The following is a 24,843-nucleotide window of genomic DNA, read 5'->3' as shown; positions in this document are numbered from 1 at the left end:
AGCTTTGCTTAACCATTAAAGCACCTTTGATTCTCTCCCCCCCCCCACTTTGGTCTACTAACACACAGAAATCACGTTAGGTATTTTTTGCAGTGACTTTGCAGTGGTGATTCTTATTAAGAAATGGGGGATATAATACTTATATTTTTTGTTGCTCTAAAATAAAATGGCTAAAACTTGATTTAAAAGTAGAAATCTAATTTTTTTTCAAAGATTAGTTTCTGTTTTTAAATCTGTAATTGTTAGAATGTTATGCTTAAAAATTGCCTGTGGAGGGCTGGCCGAGTGGCGCATTAGTTAAGAGCCGGCTTGGGATGCCAGCTCTGTGCAGCAGGGCCCCAGTTCGGATCCCACATGAGGGCCAGTGACGCTGCGCCTTCTACAGCTAAGATGGTGAACAACAGCTCAACCTGGAGCTGGGATCCATGAGTTGCCGGCAATGGCGTAGGCTGCAGTCCTTGCTGCAGTGGGCTGCTGTGAGCTACCGTGTGTGGCCAGCAGCCAGTGTGAGCTGCCAAGAGCCGCTGTGAGCGGCTGTCCAGAGGCCGGTGACCAATCTGCCTCACCCAGGAAGCGCACAATGATAATACCAACATGGGCCAGTGAAGCGACATCCTCCACAACTAGACTGAAGAACCAAAGAACAGCAACTTGTCTGCTCCCTTTCCCCGATTCCCCAACACTGTTCCCCTCTCCCAATTCCCCAATAAAATCTTTAAAAAATAACAAAACAAAAAAAATTGCCTATGGATTCCTTTTCCGTTCAATTCTCTGTATATCATTTGTTGGACCTCCTGTGCAGCATGCTAAGATAAATTATTTAACTTCATTCTTAGATGTATATATTTTACCTCTTTATTCACAATTAACTATCTCTGTAGTCTATAACTATTATTTCACATTGTCATGTCAAGAATAATGAATTGAAAATAGACTGACTCAATTCCCATTTTGAATAAGTTAAGGAATATAAAATAAATACATTGAAAAATAGAAATTAAGTCTATTTAAATAAAATTATTATATTGTCATTTTAAGCAAGAACATATTTATTTAACTTTATGATTCAGAACTGATCTCTGTTTTTAAGCCCATTAAATTTAAAGTGGTCGTAGTAGATGTAGTTGATAATGACTAGATATAATGGCCCAGCAATTCTCCATTAATAATAGCAAAGATTTTGTTTTCCAACACTTTACAAAAAGAATAATCATAATGCTATAGATTCTGTATGTTTATCACAGTTTTTTAAAAATTAGCTACATTAATGTTCCTGAATTCGTATTTTTAATAAATCATTTATGTAGGTGAATGGTGAATTTCTTCATGCTAGTGTTACACAGTATATTTGATAAGTTTAAAAAGTCTCATATCACTCTTCACTCATCAGATATCAATGTGTGTACTGTTACAAGAAAGATTTTTTTAAGTTGATGGTGTTTTTGTTGTTGTTTGTTTGTTTTGATAAGTGAGCATATGCTTTTGCCCAGTTGGAGATTGGTGAATTTTAGAGCATGGACTAGTGATCATAAAAACTCATTTCAACCTAGAATTTCTGCTAAACAAATTATTTAATGGTACTTCGTGAGAAAATAGTCCAATTAAAGAACTTTAAAATACACATTTGTTAAGATGGATAAGTTTAAATAAATACATTAATCTTTTGGGTTTTTTTATAGCAATAGCTGGTGCTTTGAATGTAAATGTGAAGAAGGAAATATCTAGTCCAGCAAGACCTTGTTCTTTTGAAGAGGCCATGAAAGGTACCAAATTGATTCTTCTCAAAAATTGTAAATAAGTGATCCTGTGTATTTTCTCTAGCAAACCTTACTATTTTGTTTTCTCTTATGTGTTTGAAACACTTAGCGAAGTATCTTCTATATTGTAAAATAAATCTTTGTTTAACTTGACTAAATGCAGAGACTTGTTTCCCAGCTTGGTATTTCCCTTCATTCACTATACAAACAACCTTTTTAAAACATATATTGGAATGAAGGAGTTTTTTGTTTTGGTTTTCATTCCCCTATATTAAACAAAAGTATACATAAAGTATAATAATGAATGTTAAAAATAGAATCCGTGGGGCGGCCGGTTAGCTCAGCTGGTTAGAGCGCAGTGCTCATAACACCAAGGCTGCCGGTTCAATCCCCGCATGGGCCACTGAGATGCACCCTCCACAACTAGATTGAAACAACTGCTTGACTTGGAGCTGATGGGTCCTGGAAAAATAGACTGTTCCCCAATTAAAACAAAAAACATAGAGTCCGTAAAGCTCTTTGCTACCAATAAGATTGATTAGTACTTGACATGAAACTGAAGAGACCAAAATATGAACTGTAGGCATTTAAAAATGTTGCTTTAGGTTCTTTTGTTATCGTTCTTTCTTCTGACATCTTTGTTTACTCCCCTGCCAATCCCAAGAGATAATGAAGATATCTTCAGGATGTTATAATGTGGTGGAGTGGATTCTTTTCTGAGCAGATTTCTAATACAATTATGATACTTGATGTTTTTATGCCATTATATATGAAAATATCGGGCCGGCCGAGTGGCGCGATGGTTAAGAACTCGCTTGGGATGCCAGAGGGCCCCGGTTCGGATCCCACATATGAGGGCCAGTGACACTGCCCTCCACAGCTAAGATGCTGAACAACAGCTCAACCTGGAGCTGGGCTGCCATGAGTCGCCGGCGACGGCGTAGGCTGCAGTCCCTGTGGCAGTGGATTGCCATAGGCTACCGTGTGTGGCCAGCAGCCAGCGTGAGCGGCCAGCAGCCAGCGTGAGCGGCCGTCCAGAAGCCGGCGACTGATCTGCCTCGCCAGAGAAGAGCGCAGTGATGGTGCCAACTTGGGCCAGTGAAGCAACATCCTCCACAACTAGATTGAAGAACAAAAAAAAACCGACAGCAACTTGTCTGTTCCCCTTTCCCCAATTCCCCAGCACTGTTCCCATCCCCCCAATTCCCCAAAAAAAATTAAAAAAAAAAAAAAAAAAAAAGAAAATATCAATTATGTAATGGCCATTGATTTGTTCCTATGATTTGAGGTTTTACTTACATTTTCTGCCATGAAATTCATGTGAGTTAAATCAAATTAAATTTAAAAATTAAAAATACTTCTTTTTGTTTTTAAACTGAGCCATCCTGCCACCTGTTGGCAGCTCAGCTCAGGCCAGGAGTCAAACCGCTGTTGCTCAGCGCTCGCACTCTTGAGCAAGCTCTTAACCAACTGAGCCACTCAGCTGGCCCTAAAAAATACTTATTGTTTTAAAGAGCATAATTTGCTTAATAAATTTTATCAAACACAGTGAATTTTTTTCCTATTGTCAGTAAAATTTAGCATTCGCATATATAATGTGTTCAGTATAATGTGCCATAATCATTTCTGACCATGAACACTTCTCAGAGTAGATTAGTGAGAAATTATGCACTAGTAAATAAACTGCCAAGATTATCTGATTCAATTACAAGAAAATTTACAAATCTGGACTATGGATAACTATAGCTGAAGTATGTTGATAATATATTCAGTGCTAGTCAATTTGCCACACTTTTTTTCTCGTTTTGTTTTTTGAAATTTTATTGGGGAACAGTGTTTTTCCAGGACCCATCAGTTCCAAGTCAAGTAGTTGACTTCAATCTAGTTGTGGAGGGCACAGCCCATGTGGGAATCAAATCTGCAACCTTGGTGGTATCAGCCTGTGCTCTAACCACCTGAGCTAACTGGCCGCCCCAATATGCCACACTCTACTGGCATTCTCTCATTTAATCTTCCAAACTCTATGAGGTGATAATTTATTATTTCATAGATGAGAAAACCAAGATTCCAAAGGGGTTAAATAATTTGCCCAAGGTCACTTAGCTAGGATTTAAAACAGAATAGGCTAAGCTTCAGTGTATAAAGTAACACACCTAAGGAAAAATAATTCAAACCATGTTTACTGGATAAATAATACTATAATTAATTAATCATTAAAGAAGCTCATGAACATTTGTGGTCTGTTCTTTGCCAGCTTTGAAGTATCAGTGCTTTTCTACAAAAATTCCTGATGTTCCTTTCATAGAGTATGAAGCTGGTGGAACACTAATCCAATGTGAAATTTTTCATACAAGATTATTAATTGAAGGTTGAAAGGTTTTAAATACTATGTTTAAATTTTTTTTTTTTAAGATTCTGTTGGGGAATTGGGGGAGGGGAATAGTGTTGGGGAGTCGGGGAAGGGGAACAGACAAGTTGCTGTCCTTTTGTTCTTCAGTCTAGTTGTGGAGGACGTTGCTTCACTGGCCCATGTTGGTATTGTGATCATTGTGCTCTTCCCAGGTGAGGCAGATCGGTCACCGGCCTCTAGACGGCCGCTCAAGGTAGCTTACTGCAGCCTACTGCAGCAGCGGCTGTAGCCTACTCTGTCACCAGTGACTCACGGCAGCCTAGCTCCAGGTCAAGCTGTTGTTCACCATCTTAGCTGTAGAGGGCACAGCTTCATTGGCCCTCATGTGGGATCCGAACCGGGGCCCTGCTGCTCAGAGCTGGCGTCCCAAGCCAACTCTTAACTAACATGCCACTCGCCCAGCCCCTATCTTTAATTTTTAATAAAAAATTATTTAGTCATTTGATCAAAATCTTACAAGCCTAAAATATGGATAAGAAACAAACACACATTATTTTTTCAAAACTCTGACCTTATTTTGACAATTTTATCAACTGAAATCATGATAAAAATAATTTTAGGAAGCTATTAAATTGAATACTCAACTATTTTATTCATTTAAATTTTTCATTTGCCTTTATAAACACAATATCATGAATTGGAGATTTCTTATCAATTTTTAAAAAAATAGCTTTCAGAATCAGGGATTTTTCTTGACAAATGACTTATTTTTATGATTCCTTGAAATCAGAGCTTTAGTATGCCAAGGTACCATCTGGGAGATTTAATTAGGTATACTTTAATGATGAAGACAGCAACATAAATGACTTTTAAATTTGTGTTATCCTCCAAATAACATTCTTATAAATAGCCATCAAGTATAATAATATTTAGAATATGATACCCAAATATAATATTGTCAGATATTGAAATCTTTCTCTCTGAAATAAGTTTCTAATTCCTCCGAGAGGGTTTAGGGGGTGGGGAGTAAGGAGAATAACTGCACAACTACTCAGTGAGATATTAAGTCTACTGCCAAAGCATCATGATTCATTTTCAGTTTTACCCGTGTGTGTGTGTATACCCTTAATTCAAAAGTAATACAAATTAAATAATAAGATAAAGTATACAGCATAAACTGTTGTTAACATTTTCTTGGGCATATTCCCAGAAGGTTTTCTAGGTAGATATGAGTATAAACTCCAGATAGATCGCTCAAAGACTGTGATACAGGTTTAGGACCAAGGGATAAAATATTGATGTGCATTCTCTGTTTCAACTTTGTAAGGAGTGGTTAATTGGATGAGTGTGAAAAATTATTGAGAGTGTATTACTTTTCTCTAACTGATTGCAACTATGGAAAGGTTTAAGAGCTTGGAGGAACCATAGAGATAACCTATTATTAATTCAGTCTCATTTTATAGGTGAATAAACCAAGGCTTAGAGAAATTGATTTGGTCAAGGTTACACAGCTAGTAACTGACAGAGGTTGCAACTTATGTTTCCATCAAAACGCTGTATTTTGTCACTCTATTATCTCCTTCCTTATAAATCTTAATTCATATGTTAACCATACTTATTTATACTTGACCCAAATGTTGCTTGCTAACAACAGACTTTTAGTAAAGATTGTTCTAAGTTTCAAAAGTTGTTATATGACATGGATGAAAGAGAATACTGTTTAAAAGTTGTTTGGCATAAAGTATCAATACCAATATTCTTCACAAATTCAAGGTGATATTGGGATAGTTATTAGTGTGTGTCTTATTTACAGTCTGGATTTTCTGAATTGGTTTAAAAGTTCTCCCCCAAACCCTAGGTTGTTTGTATTTTACTTATTTATGTGTTTTTTTGTCCTTCACTAAAATGTAATTTCCAGATAATAGGGCTTTCTCTATCTTATTCATCACTGAATCCAAAGAACATAGGACAGTGTCTGGAACTTGGTAAGAGCTCAGTAACTACATAGTGAAAATGTAGCAAGAAAAAATAGGGGGACATCTCTCAAGCCATTTAATACTGTTTACAGGTCCATTAAGATACAGTTGTGGGTTCTGGGACAAGATAGTGTAGACTCGCTTTTCCCTGTTCTTCCCTTCTAAATCTACTTTGGAAATAATTCAACAATCATAAAAGTATTTTGAATTATAGAGAGAAGAAAGTGGACTGGCTAGGGAATGGCACAAAGTGAGTTTCTTGGGTTTTGTTTTTATCTCCCATTTAGCTGACCTGGGCACCAGAGGGGTCTGCAACTCAGAACTGGTGACAGGCATAGGCAAAAAATCAATCAATCAATAAATATGAAAAGCCTGCTGTCTTTGGCAAGAAGGCCAGGAAAGGGAAAGCCCTGTAGAGATTTAGTGGGATGACTCATACTAAATCATAGCAGTTGACTCGCTGGCAGATTTTGGGGGGCAACCCATCCCCCACCCACACCTGCCAAGTAGCAGTGGGCCCAATCTGCCAACAGTGAAACTGAGGAGGGACTCATATATGCCAGCAGCAGCTGATCAGTCTGTCTGCAGGAATGGCAACAGCAGAAACCAGGGGGCCAACTCATCCTCCTCCATCCCACACCAGGGCAGCAGCACACAGGCCCTCCACCTGACCGTTAGTACCAGTAGACCAGAGAACATACCAGGAGAAATGTTTTTCCTCCTGCGAGTCCAGCATCCCTCAACCCACTTCATACCACCAAGCAGCCCAGGGAAGCACCTTCCACTCCTGTAGGCAGCACCAGCAGGTTTCCAGCTGGAGTTCATGCAGATCTAAAATAGCAAGCAAACCAGAATAGGGCTCAGAAAACTAAATTGTCAATGGCCATAGAGAGACTTGTATCTTTGCCAAGGGCATTAGACAAAATGCCCTATTCTTGTTTGTCTGCACCAGTAGACATACCTATTTGTCAGTGGTCTCCTTAGGAGGAATAAAAGACTCTTGCTCAGCTTATTCTACACATTCTCATTTTCCAGAAGGGAAAAAAAGTATGATAATAAGAATTTTTCTCTAAGTAAATTTTGGGGAAAATTATATATAGATCTATATAGATCTATTAAGCAATGACTATAGGTGATGCCTTTATTTGTCAATGAATATTTATATGCAGTTTCTAATTGAACTGTAATATAAACTTGTATTTAGATATTGAAAAATTTTAGACCAGAAATATTATTAATGAAAATATGCAATACTGCACTGTAAGATTAATCCACAGCAAACTAAATTGACTACAATAAAGGTAAAGTAAGATTAATTCATTAATTCAACAGAAATTCATTGATTACTTACTGTGCATCAGGCAACAACAAAATCTGCCTTCATGGAGCTCACATTCTAATAGAATTCAAAAGCAAGACTAGCAGTTGAACATTACAGTATCAACATAGGACAACACTAATGGCCTTTCAAATTGTCCTGTGAGATGGGCCTCAAATATTTTTAAATGCTTGCCCTGTGCATGACCTGGTTTTCTCTCAGTAAAAATTATATTGTGGGTTGAATTGTATTGGTATTGGTAAAATCTAGGTAAAAGTAGGTCCAGAGAACTCATGAATAAATTACCTATTTCTCGGAGTAATAAAGCATAGAATATCCAAAGTTAAATGAGCACTTTCCCCTCCCTCATTATAATCAGTTTCCACAGGAAATGTTTCTGGCCAGCTGGCTGTGAGACAAGTTGAAGTAAGACCAGAAAGTTTCAAATATTTTTAAATCAAAATATTTACAAAGGTAGCAATCCTACTCATATACCTTATGCCATTTAAAATTCCTCTTTGTAGCCAAGATTTTTTCTCAATATCAAATTAAGAAATTTAACAGCTGTGCCTTCTGGGGGACCTGTATTTCTCTCCATAGGGTCTCAAAGCAGTGGTAAACTTTTAGATCATAATTTGGGTATGTGTTCAATTCAGTAGACTGTCATTAGTGGTATCAATAGGCTCCACTAACTGCCAGTGGCAGACTCACATAGAGAAAAAAGAAAGAAAAAGAACCGAGTGAGAAAAGTAGATATAAAGAGGTGATAGAATATACCTTATCTGTTTGTTATATAGTGCTTCTCCTTGGTGTAAACCTCTAACCACTGAAAATGGGAGTAGAAGGAAGTGGAAAATACTTGTTGGTTTTGATTTGGAAATTTAAACTAAATTAGTCCTTAAAGTTTTGTTTTGAAAAGAAAAAAATTTTAAGTCCTGTCTAGAAGAGAAATATGTTCATGAGTAATTGGGCAAATTCTAAGTTTTCTAAGACACTAATTTAGGAAAGTAAAATTTATTTGGTTACTTGGTTGCATTTTCTAATGAGAAGCTTGAGTTTGTTGAGAGAAATGTTCAGATAATCCTATGGCCTTCAAATTAAAGTTTTGACTTGATACTGCCACGCATCCATATGCCAAAAGGAGAGTTTAACAGTTGTAACTAAGTAGCTTGAACCTGGAGATTTCTGAGTTGTAGCCTATAATGTATCCTGTTTGTGTTGAGAAGTGTAATTCAAGGCACCTTAGAAGGGTCCTGGAGGATAATAGAACTGCTTAAGCTTATTGATATTTATTTAACTCACGGTCTGAGGGTCATACCATGAGTCCTCAAGCCAATGCTATTTCAAAAACGGGAGGGCATATTTTGATACACCAGTTTTGTATCTCATGCTACCATCATAGCATCAAAAAATGGACATTTAAATCATGACGTATTGGACCGGCCGAGTGGCACGTTGGTTAAGAGCTAGCTTGGGACACCAGCTCTGAGCAGCCGGGCCCCAATTCGGATCCCACATGAGGGCCAGTGACACTGCCTTCTACAGCTAAAATGGTGAACAACAGCTCGACCTGGAGCTGGACTGCTGTGAGTTGTTGGCGACGGCGTAGGCTGCAGCCCCTGCTGCAGTGGGCTGCCATAAGCTGCTGTGAGTGGCCAGCAGCCAGCATGAGCAGCCGGTGTGAGCTGCCAAGAGCTGCTGTTAGTGGCAGTCCAAAGGCCGGCAACCGATCTGCCTCACCCGGAAAGAGCGCAATGATAATACCAACATGAGCCAGTGAAGCAACGTCCTCCACAACTAGACTGAAGAACAAAAGGACAGCAACTTGTCTGTTCCCCTTCTCCGATTTCCCAATAAAATAAAAATTAAAAATTAATAAATAAATCATGACATATTGTCAACACTATTAAATGAAATAGTTGATGATTTTAAACTTTCTGGTTTTTCTTTTGTGTGTGTACAGCAATGAAAACTACTGGATGTAACTTAGATAAGGTAAATATTCTTCCTAATGCTCTGATCACTCCACTCATATCAAGCAGCATGATAAAAAGTGAAGATGTTACTCCAATGGAAGTAACAGCAGAAAAAAGATCTTCCCCTATTTTTAAGGTAAGCTACGTTGACTAGTGCCCCACATCTTCACCTAAATATAAAATTCCTGTATTTTGAGTGGTTTGATTTCTTTCCCCTATGTTTATGCTTTTTACTTTTCCTATTTCACATTTGTTTCTCTGTGGATGCATTAATAAATGATGCTTTTCAGAGCAAATGCTTTTATACGCTAATAAAATAGCCTGAAAAGTGACTTTCAATACACGTTTTTGACAAGGGAGGAATTACTATGTTAGCTAGACCTTGTGGAATGTATGGTATTAATAAAAGTGTTGGTTTGGCATTTTCAAAATTAGAGACATTTTTATTTCCTTTTTTGCTCAACTCTTTTCCTATAACTTGCTTTCCTCTTTTCACTTGTTTTCCCCCTTATAATATTACCAGTAATCCATAAAATGAAAAAAATTTTTAACTTGCTATTAATTCATGAGCCATAGAATTAATGTGTTTACTGTCCTAAGCATATCAATAGCTGATTATTCTTTTACTTCCTTGTTTGATATCTTTGCTTATAATATTTTTAAAATACCCTGTTGACAATCAGACATGCTATCATTGAGAACCATAATCTTATACCTGTTTTCCAAATAATAATAAAGAGTGGAAAATTGGCCCTGCATGTGCATATGTTTTTAGAGTAATAATTGTTGAAGCATATGAGCTCATAATATTTATATATACATATTATTTGTGATTTTTTTATTTTTTAGACTACAAAGACAGTTGGATCAACTCAACAAACGTTAGAAAATATCTCTAACATAGCAGGAAATGGGCCCTTTCCAGCATCATCATCTTCCCACTTATCTTCTGAAAATGAAAAGCAGCAGCAGATTCAGCCCAAGGCGTACAACCCAGAGAGCCTGACAACTATCCAGACACAGGACATCTCACAGCCTGGCACCTTTCCAGCAGTTTCTGCCTCTAGTCAGCTGCCCAACAGTGATGCACTACTGCAGCAGGCTACACAGTTTCAGACAAGAGAAACTCCATCTAGAGAGGTATTACAGTCAGATGGTACAGTGGTTAACTTGTCACACCTGACTGAGGCGTCACAGCAACAGCAGCAGTCCCCACTTCAAGAACAAGCACAGACTTTACAGCAGCAGATGTCATCAAATATTTTCCCATCACCAAACAGTGTGAGTCAGCTACAGAATACGATTCAGCAGTTGCAAGCAGGAAATTTTACGGGCAGTTCTGCTAGTGGCAGCAGTGGAAATGTTGACTTGGTCCAACAAGTTTTAGAGGCACAGCAACAGTTATCTTCAGTTTTATTTTCTACTCCAGATGGTAATGAGAATGTTCAAGAGCAGCTTAGCGCAGACATTTTTCAACAAGTCAGTCAAATTCAAAATAGTGTAAACCCTGGAATGTTTTCCTCAGCAGAGCCAGCAGTCCATACCAGACCGGATAATTTAATAGCTGGAAGAGCCGAAAGTGTTCACCCACAGACCGAAAACACATTGTCTAATCAACAGCAGCAACAGCAGCAACAGCAAGTAATGGAATCACCAGCTGCAATGGTGATGGAGATGCAACAGAGCATGTGCCAGGCAGCTGCCCAGATTCAGTCCGAGTTATTTCCTTCCACTGCTTCAGCAAATGGAAACCTTCAGCAGTCTCCGGTTTACCAGCAGCCCCCTCATATGATGAGTGCGTTATCTACCAGCGAGGACATGCAAATGCAGTGTGAATTATTTTCTTCTCCTCCTCCAGTTTCTGGGAATGAAACTACTACAACCACCACCCAGCAGGTTGCCACCCCTGGCACTACCATGTTTCAGACATCGAGTTCAGGAGATGGAGAAGAAAGCGGAGCACAAGCAAAACAGATTCAGAACAGTGTCTTTCAGACCATGGTCCAAATGCAACATAGTGGAGACAGTCAACCTCAAGTTAACCTTTTTTCATCAACAAAAAGTATGATGAGTGTTCAAAGTAGCGGTAACCAGCAACAAGGTAATGGTTTATTCCAGCAAGGTAATGAGATGATGTCACTCCAATCTGGGAATTTTTTGCAGCAGTCCTCTCATTCACAGGCTCAACTTTTTCATCCTCAAAATCCTATTGCTGATGCTCAGAACCTTTCCCAGGAAACTCAAGGTTCTATTTTTCATAGTCCAAGTCCTATTGTCCACAGCCAGGCTTCTACAGCCTCCACTGAACAATTGCAGCCTCCAATGTTTCACTCTCAGAGTACCATGGCTGTGCTGCAGGGCTCTTCTGTCCCTCAAGACCAGCAGTCAGCCAACATGTTCCTTTCCCAGAGTCCGATGAATAATCTTCAGACGAACACAGTGGCCCAAGAAGAACAGATGTCATTTTTTGCAGCTCAGAACTCAATTTCTCCACTTCAGTCAACATCAAACACTGAGCAGCAAGCTGCTTTCCAACAGCAGCCTCCAATATCACACATCCAGACCCCTATGCTTTCCCAAGAACAGGCCCAACCCTCCCAGCAAGGTCTCTTTCAGCCTCAGGTGTCCATGGGCTCCCTTCCTAATCAGATGCCTCAGAACCAACAAGGAGCAATCTTCCAGTCACAGCATTCAATGGTTGCCATCCAGAGTAGCTCTCCATCCCAGGAGCAGCAACAGCAGCAGCAACAACAACAACAACAACAACAGCAGCAGCAGCAGCAGAGCATTTTATTCAGTAATCAGAACACCATGGCTACAATGGGGTCTCAGAAGCAACCACCACCAAACATGATGTTCAACCCAAGTCCAAATCCAATGGCAAATCAGGAGCAACAGAACCAGTCAATCTTTCACCAACAAAACAGCATGGCCTCCATGAATCAAGAGCAGCAGGCCATGCAATTTCAGAACCAGCCCACAGTGTCTTCACTTCAGAACCCAGGTCCTACCCAGTCCGAATCCCCACAGACCTCCTTGTATCATGGCTCCCCTCAGATCCAGCTGGTCCAAGGGTCACCCAGTTCTCAGGAGCAGCAAGTAACTCTCTTCCTCTCTCCAGCCTCCATGTCGGCATTGCAGACCAGTATAAACCAACAAGACATGCAGCAGTCTCCTCTTTACTCTCCTCAGAACAACATGCCTGGAATCCAAGGAGCCACATCTTCACCTCAGTCACAGGCCACTTTATTTCACAACACTACCGGAGGCACCATGAGCCAACTGCAGAACTCTCCTGGCTCATCTCAGCAGACTTCAGGAATGTTCTTATTTGGCATTCAGAATAGTAAGAAACTCTTTCTGATTTCTCATTTCTTCAATGTTATTGGTTGCAATGGTCAGATTATTATTATTATTAGAAGGAAGCAAAACACAGTGGGTTTTAAGAACACGGATTGTAAGTAGAATTGAGTTCGAGTCCCAGCTATACCACTTACAGCCTGAGAGATCTTAGACACGTTTTTTGACCGTCATGAGCCTCAATCGCCACATCTAAAATGGTGGTAATACTACATGTTTGACGAGGATATTGGGAGGATTAAATGTGGTAGCGTATATAAATGTATGTGTTTGCCACTTTAAGCTATAAACTTGAAAGGAACATGAAGTAAGAATGACAGAAAATATCTTAGCCAGTTAAGTAGAAAGGAGGTAGAAACCCATCTTTAATGTTTATATACCAAGGAAATTATATAGGACTTATAATGATAACTAGGCCAAGTTGTATTTTTATACAGCTTAGAGAAAACCAAAGATAAATATCAGTACTGTTCAGTGAAAACCTTTTTTGGGGGGGGGGGGATTGGGGAGGGCCTATCAGGCACCTCACTTTTAGTTCTATACCGAGTGAACACAATAATGACTTTCCCCCAGCAACTAATAAATATCTTCAAATCTTAACAGAAAGGAACTAATCAGGTAGCTTCTCTATTTTAAATGTCTCTGCAGACTGTAATCAGCTTTTAACTTCTGGACCAGCTGCATTACCAGATCAGTTGATGGCCATAAGTCAGCAAGGCCAACCACAAAACGAGGGCCAGTCACCTGTGACAACACTTCTTTCTCAGCAAATGCCAGAGAATTCTCCACTGGCATCGTCTCTAAACACCAACCAGAACATTGAAAAGATTGATTTGCTTGTTTCATTGCAAAACCAAGGGAACAACCTGACTGGCTCCTTTTAACTGGATATGTAAGTATTGCATTTTGGCTTCTTTCTTATTAAAAAGCATCAATAAATTTTGATATTCTTAGAAGATTTGGGTTAAGTAATAATACATTTAGACTCTATAATTTTTTTAAATGTGGCTTTCACAAGATGGTACTTTTTTAGTCTGAATAAATTAACTCTGAGTGATAGCTTGTGGTTGTAATGTTAATACTGGGCATTCCTTCTGGCTTCTAAATTTCTTTGGGTTGGGATGACAGAAAATCTGATATATGTATTATATTTTGGATATAATTGTTTCCTTTCTCCCTTACTCAAGAAATGAATATTAAGTCACAAAATGCTGTGGAAGTATAAATACGACAAAGTATCATTTATAGTACTATAATATACTTTGGGATCATTCAGGATAATAGGAACTTTATAAGTGCTTTCCTCTTTAGTGAGTTAAATTAAATGTTTTCTTTTTTTAGAAATTCCATGAAGACAATCCTGATTCCAAGATGTCCTGAGATCTTGTGATTCCATGAGGATTATTGAACTGTTACTTAAAAAACAAAACAAACTATGAAAAACTGTGATTGAGTAAATGGATAGATTTTACTCTGACTGCAAAAGAGCACACCTATGCTGCCTGTTGCAGATTAGCCACCATTGTTAACATCTTCATAGTTTATACTCCTAATAACAGTGACGACTGAGACTCTATTTGAGTTTCCAGCTGACAGGATTAATTGTTGCTATTTTCCTAGGCTCCATTTCTTTAAAAGTACAGTTAAATTTAAAAGCTGGACTGCTCAGTTATTATTGCTATTAGAAAATAATTCATATTGTCATGTTTACTTTTGTTGATTATTTTCTTTCCCGTGTTGTTTTAGTCAAGTAACAGCTTTTGAAAAAGGAAAATAATAACTAAGGCTGTGATTTTTCAATGTGAAAAGCACAGCTACTGGCCAAAGCGAAGGAATCTTTTGTTTTTATGGAAAAACCGAAGGGGTTGTGTTCTGACAAGTAAACTGTATTAAGAGCTCTACACAGATAAGAAGCTTCTTTATTTATCTCAAAGGCAGACAACACACAAACTGGGAACAGCTGGAATGCTATTGATTTTATTTGTCAGAGAGTTATTAATTCTCTGTGTTTCTGTTAAGGGGTTTAGCCATAACTGCATAGAAAAATAATTATCTTGCTTTATAAAAAATGAAGGGGATAATATATGGTAAATTATGTTCTGATATCCTCCTATAGTAGTTTAAACCAACACAGTAATTTGAATCTGTTTTCTTCTTAACTCAGTCTTGGGTCAGTGTTCCCTTTTTATATTCACCTACATTTTTTCCCCTCTTTTTTCACTTTACTTTAGACAATTGATAATATACTCCTAGCTTCGTGACCCTGTAGCAACTTAAAAGAAAAGGCCACTTTGACCTGGGGTAACCCAGCAACTCCTGCGGCACAGGCTGGGGGGGCAGGTACCCTTTTGGAAACGAGGGAGCTGAAACCTGAGAAACAAGAAACAATGCATTTCTCCCCCCCCATGAACGGTGCTGTTCTGAAGTCTTCAAAATTTTCCCTCTAATAGGAAACTGTACATTTTAATTTAAAAAAAAAGGCACAGTAAAATTTCTTGAAACATCACTTCTCCCTGAGCTGCAGTGAGTATAATTCACTTGTCACCTCAGTGCTTTACAGTTTGAAGTGGTCGCTTATCTGATGGTTCCCACAAGCCTTAGGCTTTACAGGGTCATGTCATTGGCTTAAAATGAAGAATTAACTTGTGTTACATCTATAGGGAGCAAAATATCACACTCCAGAACTTGCAGTTGTAGCATTAGTTACACAGTTTTGGGTGTTCTCAGCACCCATGGGATGCCTGCTTCTCACTACAACCTGTTGTCAGGACACGTGCTTATGTCTTATTTTCCTTTTGGCATGTAGAAAGCTGTTAATACAGTTTAAGGCCAAATTATGTGTGGCTTCTATATGTAGATAAGATGTTTTGGTATTCTTGTCCGTTTCATTTATTTTTTAAATGTACAAAAAATAGCCTGTTAATGGTTTGTTAAAGGCTACTTTTCTGTTTTTTATTTTTATTCTTTCTATCCTATACATTTAATTGAACTTAGTGGCATTGTGGTGTTGATTTTGTTTATACAGCCAGATTTCCCCCCCTTTTTGTGATGATCTCCCTTGGTTCTTTGTGCTTTTCCTTCTAACTTGTTTTTGCTCTTTGTTCTCATATAGTCTTCCCTCCATCCCAACCTTTCTTTCTTTCTCTCTCTGATTGAGAGGCATTGAATTACGTTTTCAGTAGTACAGGCTTCTTGCCGATATGAAGGGAACTTTTCAGAAAGAGACCTACTATGGGTCATTTAATTTTGAATACAGTTTTCAATCGTTCAAGTTTTGGATGGTTTATATCTAATGTGTGTTTCATTTTTTTGGAAAGCTATATTTTGTATTTAGGAAATGGTATACTATTTTGCTATTTGTACTGAGTGAGTACATTGGCATAAATATAGAAATTTATATATATACATATATATAAACTATTCTTTTTTTGCCACACATTTTTGTGGTAAATTTGTGAGTTTGTCTGATGTTCTACCACAACGTGGCGTCTGATAACAGTGAGGGGGGGGGGGTTTGTTATGTCTTTATTGAGTATTTAAGTATCTTTTGAAACAAATGACCTGTTCATCTGTGGCCATTCCATCAGGCAGTTCCTTGATGTTATTAGTGGGCTAAAGGCAGCTTACTGTGTGTTTGCTGGATCTTTCACTCAGCAAAATGTTAGAGTAAGGAAACCCATCTAGGCAATTGTGTCAAATGGTGTTTCACAAGAATGAGCCATTCAGTCTTTGCTCACTATGTATTTAATATTTTATTATTGTTGTTATTATTATTATTAATTGGCTTTCTGTATTCTATGCCTTTTATTTATAAAGACACTAAAGAAAAACCATGTTTGTAATTTTAATAACATTTTCCCCATCTTGTAATATCCAGAGCTACTTTATAAATTCTCTGAACTGAAAGCATTTTCTTCAATATATCCCTTCTCTCCCCACCCCTAATGGGAATAATTACCCAATATAGTTCAGGTTGTGAGAAAGACCAGCCACACAATCCAGTGCTTCAGTTTGAAAGTGTAAAATGCAGAGTGTTGACAAATGTCAGAAAGCTTACCCAGCAAGCATAAAAATAAGTAGATATAAAATACTGTAAGTTTATTTCTGAGTTTTCTGAATTTTTTTGTAAGAGATTATACGGAAGACTCGGGAAGTCTTATTCACCAAGTTCTAATTAGAATGTTAACACTGCTCTATGGACGAATTGGTGGCAAGAAGACTGGCTGTGTGCTGACTTCTGTTCTGTTGTTTAGCAAGAAGTTTATCGTTGTAAAATGCTGATTGCTAATGCCAAGTCACCAGGGACCAATTTTCTGTTTTATAATACCTAAGTTTAGAACAGAACATACACCTGAACTGTAATGGTTTGATTGGATGGAGGCAGAAAACTTAATTTTCATTTTCATAAATTTTGTGGTTATTTACCCAAGGGCTGTGCTATGTAAGCTACCATATTCTTACTCAGTAATGATTTGGTTTTCTTTTTAACATTGTTACATGTTTCTTACCCCTAAAGGTCAATGTTAAGTACAGCATTCTGAATATACAATTTGGTTACAAAAAGTATTTGTCTTCTTATTGAGGAGTTAGCTTAGTGGTCAGTGGTTGATGCTTGTGCTGATCATGCAGTTTCCAGATTACTGTTACAAGTTAATAGCTACATATAGGAGAGACTCCTTGAGCCAGCAAAGGCCTCGGAAACAATTTATTAAATTTATTTATGGCAGAAGAACCTAAATAAATTATGAACCACACATTTTATTCCTTTATATTGTTACATTCAATTCAGTTGTTCTTTTAGCAACTCACAGTGCTTGGAGCTTATCTCTGTCTGTGTGTGAGTGTGTGTGTGTGTGTGTGTGTGTGTGTGTGTGTGTTTCCTTATTGTCATTCCATTATATATCCACACCAACATGGGAGAAGATACTTAGAAGTCATATTTTGCTTCTGAGCTTTGTCATGTTACCTTTGTAATTAGAGTATCCTGTTATGTAGCCAATGCAAATCTCTTTTCACCAGTCTCCATAGAAAAGGTTTTTAAAGGGCTTTGTTATTGAAGCAGTGTTAATGAGGGACCTTCCTTCTTTCTTTCCTCTCTTCCTTTCGTTTTTTTTTTTTTGTTTTTTTTTTTTGGTAATGTATATGCTATAGCTGGAAATTTCATTATAGTACTTTTCTTGCCTATCAGAAACTCATTTAATCTGCCTAGGAAAAATAGTGTCCAAGGAAATGAGAAAGAAGTTATATCTGAGTCCCTCTAGAACTAAGGTAATAATTCCTTTTGACTATTTAAGCCATTATAGACACTTGTTTTGGAAAAGTGAAATCTGTTTAGATGCATCAGTAATTAAAGAACAGAATTAAATGCTTTAATAATCAGAGTCTCAAATTCATCATGGTTTATAAATATTCACTAGGAGTAATTTGAGAATTTTTCATCTTTCTGGTGAAAATTTCTGTTCTAATATCTGTTTCCTAGTTGATTTTTTTAATGAATTGAAAATTACGTGAGACCTGTCAGCTTTACTCTGCTTCATGACCACAGGCTCCATTCCTAACCAAGACAGCCGTGTTGTATCTGCAAGCCTTTGGTTATATGGAGGGACTAAATGAAAGAGACACACTGCATAGTTCAGCAGCTTTATTAGAAAAATAACTCCGAGCATATACCCTACAAAGGGGTTTAGTAAAACTTCATAACATATAAAAAGAGGTTTGTTCTCTGCTTATTTGTGTCACTAGAGCTGAATTGTGGAGATAATGTTCATAATGTAGTAAATATCAAAGTAATACCTACAGTGTCATCTGTCAATTGCCCCAGGGCTCTAATTACTTCTTTAATCCCCATTTATTTTCATGCCATTCTAGCTTTATTTATTAATAAAACTATTTTTACTCTACTTTCAGGAAAAATTTTAAATTAATATTTTATACCTAGATCAAATGCTTTATAGAAAAGTGCCTTTTTAACATGATAGTGCCCCATTTTGTAATTTCATTTTTCACTATTGCCAAAAACACATAAACGATTTTAATAGGTCTCAACTTTCAACTTTTCCATTTAGTCGTTCTTTTTTCCATTTTTTCTTTTCTTTTTATGATGTAATTGGCTTTATTAAATGATTCATGAATCAGGCAGCAACTAGAGGGGCATTCTGAGGGGTTGTACAAAATGGAAGGTTTTTATAGCTCCATTTCTTGATCACCATAGGAAATAACTTTCTAAGTTTCCACCTCCCTTTGGCATAAGACTAACAGAACAGATACATTACTAGAATTGTTCCTTTGTGAGAGGGTAAGTAAAAGATTATGGAATTATACTATTTAGCTTTTATATAAATTAACAAAATTTGTCTTCACCTCAGCAACTAATGATAGGTCTTCCTTGAATGCTAATGAAAATTTTCATGTGAGACTCCATGCACATAAATGTGTGTAGTTAAGTTTCAGGAAGGAAGAGTTTAAATAAAGCATCTCTTATGACCTTAATTAGATGAATGAAAATAAATCAGAAACTCATAGTTTAACTAAAGGCTGGTAATGTCAAATTTTCCAACTAGATAGGACCAAGTAATTAATTACAGTACACTTCTTACCCATCAGAATCTACCGATGGAAAATAGTGTCAAAAGAAATGAAGACGTTATATCTGAGTCCCTCCGAATCTAAGATAATTCCTTTCAACCAGATACAGTTGAATTGAGTGTCCATCTGGGTTTTGTTCATTTTGCCTGTGTTCCAGCCTCTTACACAATGGCGGTGGTGGCGCCTGAAGAAAGGGCCAGCAGCTCAGGATAGGAGTGTTGGGCTAGAACTGCTTTCCTGTGGGTGTTTTCGTGGCTGTTAGTGCACTGAAGGCTGCAAACATTACGCCATATTCTTAGTACCTATTGATAGTATGCACTTGAATCATTCCAAAGAAGTCAAGAATGCTGTATGGCGGTGATCCCTTAATGAACGCATTGAACTATTTAGAATATTTATGTCCCTTATTTAGATAGCAACTTGGTATAAGTGTTACGTGACTGTTTGCTAAAATGACTGTAGAGTAGGACTTAAGACTGCAATGTAATTGACTATAAAGGGAAATAATTACACTTCAGAAAATCATTTTAGAAACATTAAAATGTTCAGCTTGCTAATCTGTGTTTGACAGTTAAAACCAGCCCTCTTCCTGTATATTTTGTGTCGTGTACATAGGAACATTATAATGTACAGCCTTCGACATATATAGTATGTATAAACCAGTGGTTCTCAAAGTATGGTCATCTGCCCACCAGCCAGCATCAGCATCACCTGGAACTAGTTAGAAATGCAGAAGCCTGGGCCCTATCCCAGACATACCGAATCAGAAACTGGAGTGGGGCCTAGCCTTCTGTGTCGTAACAAGCCCCCCAGGTGATCTGGTGCTCGCTTAACGTTTGAGAACCACTGGTGTAAACTATTTACAGTAAGATCTAGAAAGGTGTTTTTCCCCCTCTTACAGATAGTTATACATTGGTCTTCATGTAAATTCAGCTTAACCTGGTTATCCATAATCCTTTATTGGCAATGATAATTTATTCTCAGTACTGCCTATAGAAATATAGTATATTTTATATACATATACAATTAGTCTAGTTACTGATAATTCAGTTTACTTAATTTGGCATTTTCCTACCACTTACTTAAAAGTTTACATTAAGTGACTGACTTAAAGATATAGGTGCAATGTTCTATATTTCTTTTGTTATGACATTTAAGTAGCTAATATAATTGACAGGTGCTAAATTCTCCTGATTGCTTATAAAATGGGTACATTGTGGACAGTGAGAATACATACTTTTCGTTTCATTGCTTCTTTACCAGCAGACCACAATTTTGGTCTGGCTAGACCAACTCTCAGAACAAAATTGTCATTCCTATATTTATATTTGTATCTGAGATATTAAACAAAATGGCTATGTCAACAAAGCACCTTATTTAATTTTTTTTAATAGCTAAAACTTCTTTAAAGTAGCTTGCTTTGTGTGAGAACTGATACACGAGAGAGACAATGCATTATATAATTTGGGCATTTCTCCCTTGTGAATGTATGCATCATGGTAAATATAAACTAACCACAAGCCAAGTACATGTATTCATTTGTATCTCCCTGTGTAATTCAGTACCTCCATAATTGTTCTACTCTTCCTCCCACTGTTTACAAATCACCAATTAATTAACTCATGAAAAAAATGCACATTTCAAAATAAAAATAATTGTATACTCTATAAAAATCACCACTGCTTAATACTAGTAGTGGAAATGTAAGTGGCTTACTCTGCAAACTTTGGTGCTGGCAAATATATAGGCAAACTGTTGGGAGATGCTCTAGCTACATTCCTCTTTTCTTGTTCCCTTTCCTTTCTTCCTTACTTGATTGTTTAATATATTCCTGTACCCAAAACATCCTACCACAATTCTTTTCAACTTCAACTTGTAATATCTCTTTTAAAAGCCCCATGTTTAAGCCTCATATCACCCCTGCTCTTCTTTTCCCCCCCAGAAGTAATTTGCCTGGTTCGAATAGTTCATAGGGATCACTTACCATTTTAGCTAATGAACCTCAGGACAACACGCACGCACGCGCGCGTGCGCTCGCACACACACACACACCCATCTCAGATGTTTGAGGGTGGGTTTGGAATCAGACTAATGTGTCCAATAAAGAACTCTCCTGCACTAAAGTGTTTATCACTTTAGTGGCTGTGAACTGACTCCAGTGACACTGAGCTCATGTTTTTTCATCTATTGAATGTATCTGCTCGCCCTGTTCCCTTACTTCTGACTGATAAGCTCCGAGTAGTTGCTACTTTTTTTAACAACTTTTACTTAGTCTTTTTAATACATACATTACAAATATTTCATTAACCTGTTCTCAAGTGGTTTAGCTACCATTCTGCCATTTAAATTTTTTTAATTGTATTTTATTTGCTTGAGCGCACTGATCAACCACTGAACTGCCTTCTTCCATTGTCCTGCAGTGACATAAGGTTACATTTTTGTGTGTATGGCTTTCATAGTTGGGGTTGCAGAGCACTGACACCAGATATTTCAGTTTGTTCTCTGGGGGAATTTCATTTGCGTCTATGTTTTTAGCTATCTGTGATAACTTGTTAAATATTAAAAAGATATTTTGCTTCTATTGGAACATTTGTATACTCGCAACTATATTTCTGTAAACAGCTGCAGTCAAAAAATAAAACATTGAAAGTTTTCATTTTGCGGTGGGTAACGTGTCTTTTTTCCTTTCACTCTGTGGCTGAATTCGTATTCATGAATGTCAGTTTTGAGCAGCAAGAGTATGTGGCCAAAATTACCAAATCCTTAGGAAAAGGTATGAGATACAGAAATATTTTTGAGCCATTACTTTGTGCTGACTATTTTGCCAGGCAGTGTACAAGGTGACTTAGTGCGACAGAATTTTTGTTTGCTTTATGTACTTAGTTTTGTGCTTAGTAAAACAGTAAGACACACGGTAGCAGATCATGGAGGCGCTTTTGATGAAAACCAGATTTCCCCAGCCCTCAGTCCCGCTTCCAGAGGCAATCTCTGTTTATTCTCTTGGCAGGTGTCTCCACACATATAAATTAGTGTTTACCAGAATGTAACATACAGCATATCACTAGTAGTTCGTAAAATGATTTCAGGTGATATTGGGGTAAACATTAGTTTTAAACATAGTATATATTTTAACATGCATTAGAAAACATATAATGTGCACAACTGCTCAACTATGGGGAAATGTGAGTCAGATTAAAGAAAATTACTAAATACTAATACAGATGATACATGGATATCATGAACATGATATATAAATAACTGAAATTTTAGAAGCACGGCTTCAGACAGTATTCTTACACCTTCTTATCAATTACTAGTGGTGTCTATTGATTCTATGAAAGTGGCTGAATTTTTAACACATCCGAATGTATACATCTAAATGAGGTGTCACTTTAGGAGGTGTGTGTGTGTGTGTGTGTGTGTGTGTGTGTATTTTCAACAATGATGCATTGTTCAAACTATGTTTAAACGTCATCTTTTGGCATCTATTGACTTCAACAGCATTGGAAAGGAGTAATAACCAAATGAAATTTAATAAGTATAAATATAAAAAATACTTTGGTCCAAAAACCAGCATATGTAGGCAAAAGACTGAAGATGAGACAAGTGGCTGCCAGAGAACCTGATGCAATCTGGGTTATATAAGTTACAGTGTCCAGAACAAGGTAAGTGGTTGTCCTGCTTTACTCTGAGCTGGTAAGAGTACCACCCTGTCATCTTATGAGGAGCAAATTCTCGGCAGCCATAGAATCAGGCCTATAAGAAATGGAACATCATTTATCCCTTCTCTGGACACAACAGGGACTCCAGAACTAAAAAAAACAGCTGCAGGTTCTCCACAGCAGCACTTAATGGTCTTGCTCTCAGGAAGAGGTATGATTGCTACCCCTGCTTCTACTGAGGTGATACAGTATTTCAAAGCATAGCCTCTTTTTTTTAAGATTTTATTGGGGAATCGGGGAAGGAGAACAGACAAGTCGCTGTCCTTTTGTCCTTCAGTCTAGTTGTGGAGGACGTCGCTTCACTGGCCCATGTTGGTATTATCATTGCGCTCTTCCCGGGTGAGGCAGATTGGTCGCCGGCCTCTGGACGGCCACTCACGGTGGCTCTTGGCATCTCATGAAAGCGCACGCCAGCTGCTGGCCAGCCCCACTGCAGCCTACGCCGTCGCTGGCGACTCGGCAGCCCAGCTCCAGGTTGAGCTGTTTTTCACCATCTTAGCTGTGGAAGACGCAGTGTCACTGGCCCTCATGTGGGATCCGAACCGGGGCTCTGCTGCTCAGAGCTGGCGTCCCAAGCCAGCTCTTAACCAATGCGCCACTTGGCCGGCCCTCAAAGCATAGCCTCGAGTTTACCTGCCTAGGTGGAGTTCTGGCTCCCACACCTACTGCCTATCCTCTCCATTCCTCAATTTCCTTATCTATAAAGTGGAAACAAAAACCCTCCCCCTAGAGTTGTTGTAAGAATTAAGTAAATCGGTGTAAAATTACTTAGTTCCTGGCACATATAAATGCCTAATAAGTGTCACCTTGTATTATTTTTACTAGTGCTGGTCCTACTCTGCTCTTCTGTCTCTGTCTGTCTCTTGTGTACTGGATCCCATAGCTTTTTGCTTTTTCAAAGACATGTGCCTTTATCTCCTTTCTCCAACATCAGAACCTTTTTCTAAGAGGCGTCCCCACTGGCATATAAACATTGCTTACTCTTTAAAAAATCAAATAACTTTTCTTTGACCACATGCCCCTACATACTAATTCCACTTTTTCTTCTCCTAGTGAACCCATTCCAATCAAACTTGCCTCACACCACTCTATTGAAATAGTTCTCGTCAAAACCACCACAGGGCTACATCCACAGGTCAGCTCTCAGGCCTCTCTTTCTTGGCATATCAGCAGTATTGGACACACTTGCTCACTCCCTCCTTGAAATCCTTCCTTCACTTGGCTTTCAGGACACCATGCTTTCAGCATTCCTGCTTCACTGGCCACTCTTTCTCCTCCTCACCTTCTTGACCTCCTACCATTGGAGAGCCACTCTTTCTCCTCCTCACCTTCTTGACCTCCTACCATTGGAGAGCCCTAGATATCAATCATCAGACCTGTTGTTCTCTATCATAGCTCAATTCCTAGGTAATCTCATCCAGTCTCATTGCTTTATATGATATATTATCCATATGTTGAAGATTCCCAAGTGTGTATCCCTAGCCATAATTGCTCCCTTAACTCCAGGTTCCTGTTATCCAGCTGCCTACGTGACAGCTTCACTTGGTTTTCTTAATAGACATCTCAAACATAACACGTCTGAAGTAAAATTTGATTCCACCCTTCCTACCCGCTACACCTGTTCCCAACACTCTTTCCAGATTCTTCCTCAGCTTAGCAAATGGAAACTCCACTCTTCCAATTGCTTAAGCCAAAATACCTTTAAGGTTTTTTTTTTATCTAACCTAGATCCAATCCATCATCAGATCCTGTTGTTCTGACCTTTGAAATATATCTGGAATCCAACCACTTCTCAACAC

The 24,843-nt window shown here is 38.0% G+C and overlaps 1 protein-coding gene across 10 annotated transcripts in view; it reads left to right on the top strand.

Moving 5' to 3' along the window:
- The window catches only part of NFAT5 (nuclear factor of activated T cells 5), a 120,323-nt gene extending 98,345 nt beyond the window's left edge, over positions 1 to 21,978 (top strand). For all 10 annotated transcript variants that reach the window (XM_019654552.1, XM_019654526.1, XM_019654535.1 and 7 more), the window contains 5 exons: positions 1,680 to 1,763; positions 9,365 to 9,513; positions 10,227 to 12,723; positions 13,386 to 13,629; positions 14,079 to 21,978. In XM_019654552.1, coding sequence (XP_019510097.1) covers positions 1,680 to 1,763; positions 9,365 to 9,513; positions 10,227 to 12,723; positions 13,386 to 13,621 — 2,966 coding nt within the window. In that variant the 3' untranslated portion in view covers positions 13,622 to 13,629; positions 14,079 to 21,978. The remainder of the gene's footprint in view (positions 1 to 1,679; positions 1,764 to 9,364; positions 9,514 to 10,226; positions 12,724 to 13,385; positions 13,630 to 14,078) is intronic.
- Positions 21,979 to 24,843: the final 2,865 nt, after the last annotated feature.

Source organism: Hipposideros armiger, unplaced genomic scaffold (assembly GCF_001890085.2).
Source record: "Hipposideros armiger isolate ML-2016 unplaced genomic scaffold, ASM189008v1 scaffold_9, whole genome shotgun sequence".
Taxonomy (NCBI): Eukaryota; Metazoa; Chordata; class Mammalia; order Chiroptera; family Hipposideridae; genus Hipposideros; species Hipposideros armiger.
This window is presented reverse-complemented; position numbering and strand designations above follow the sequence as displayed.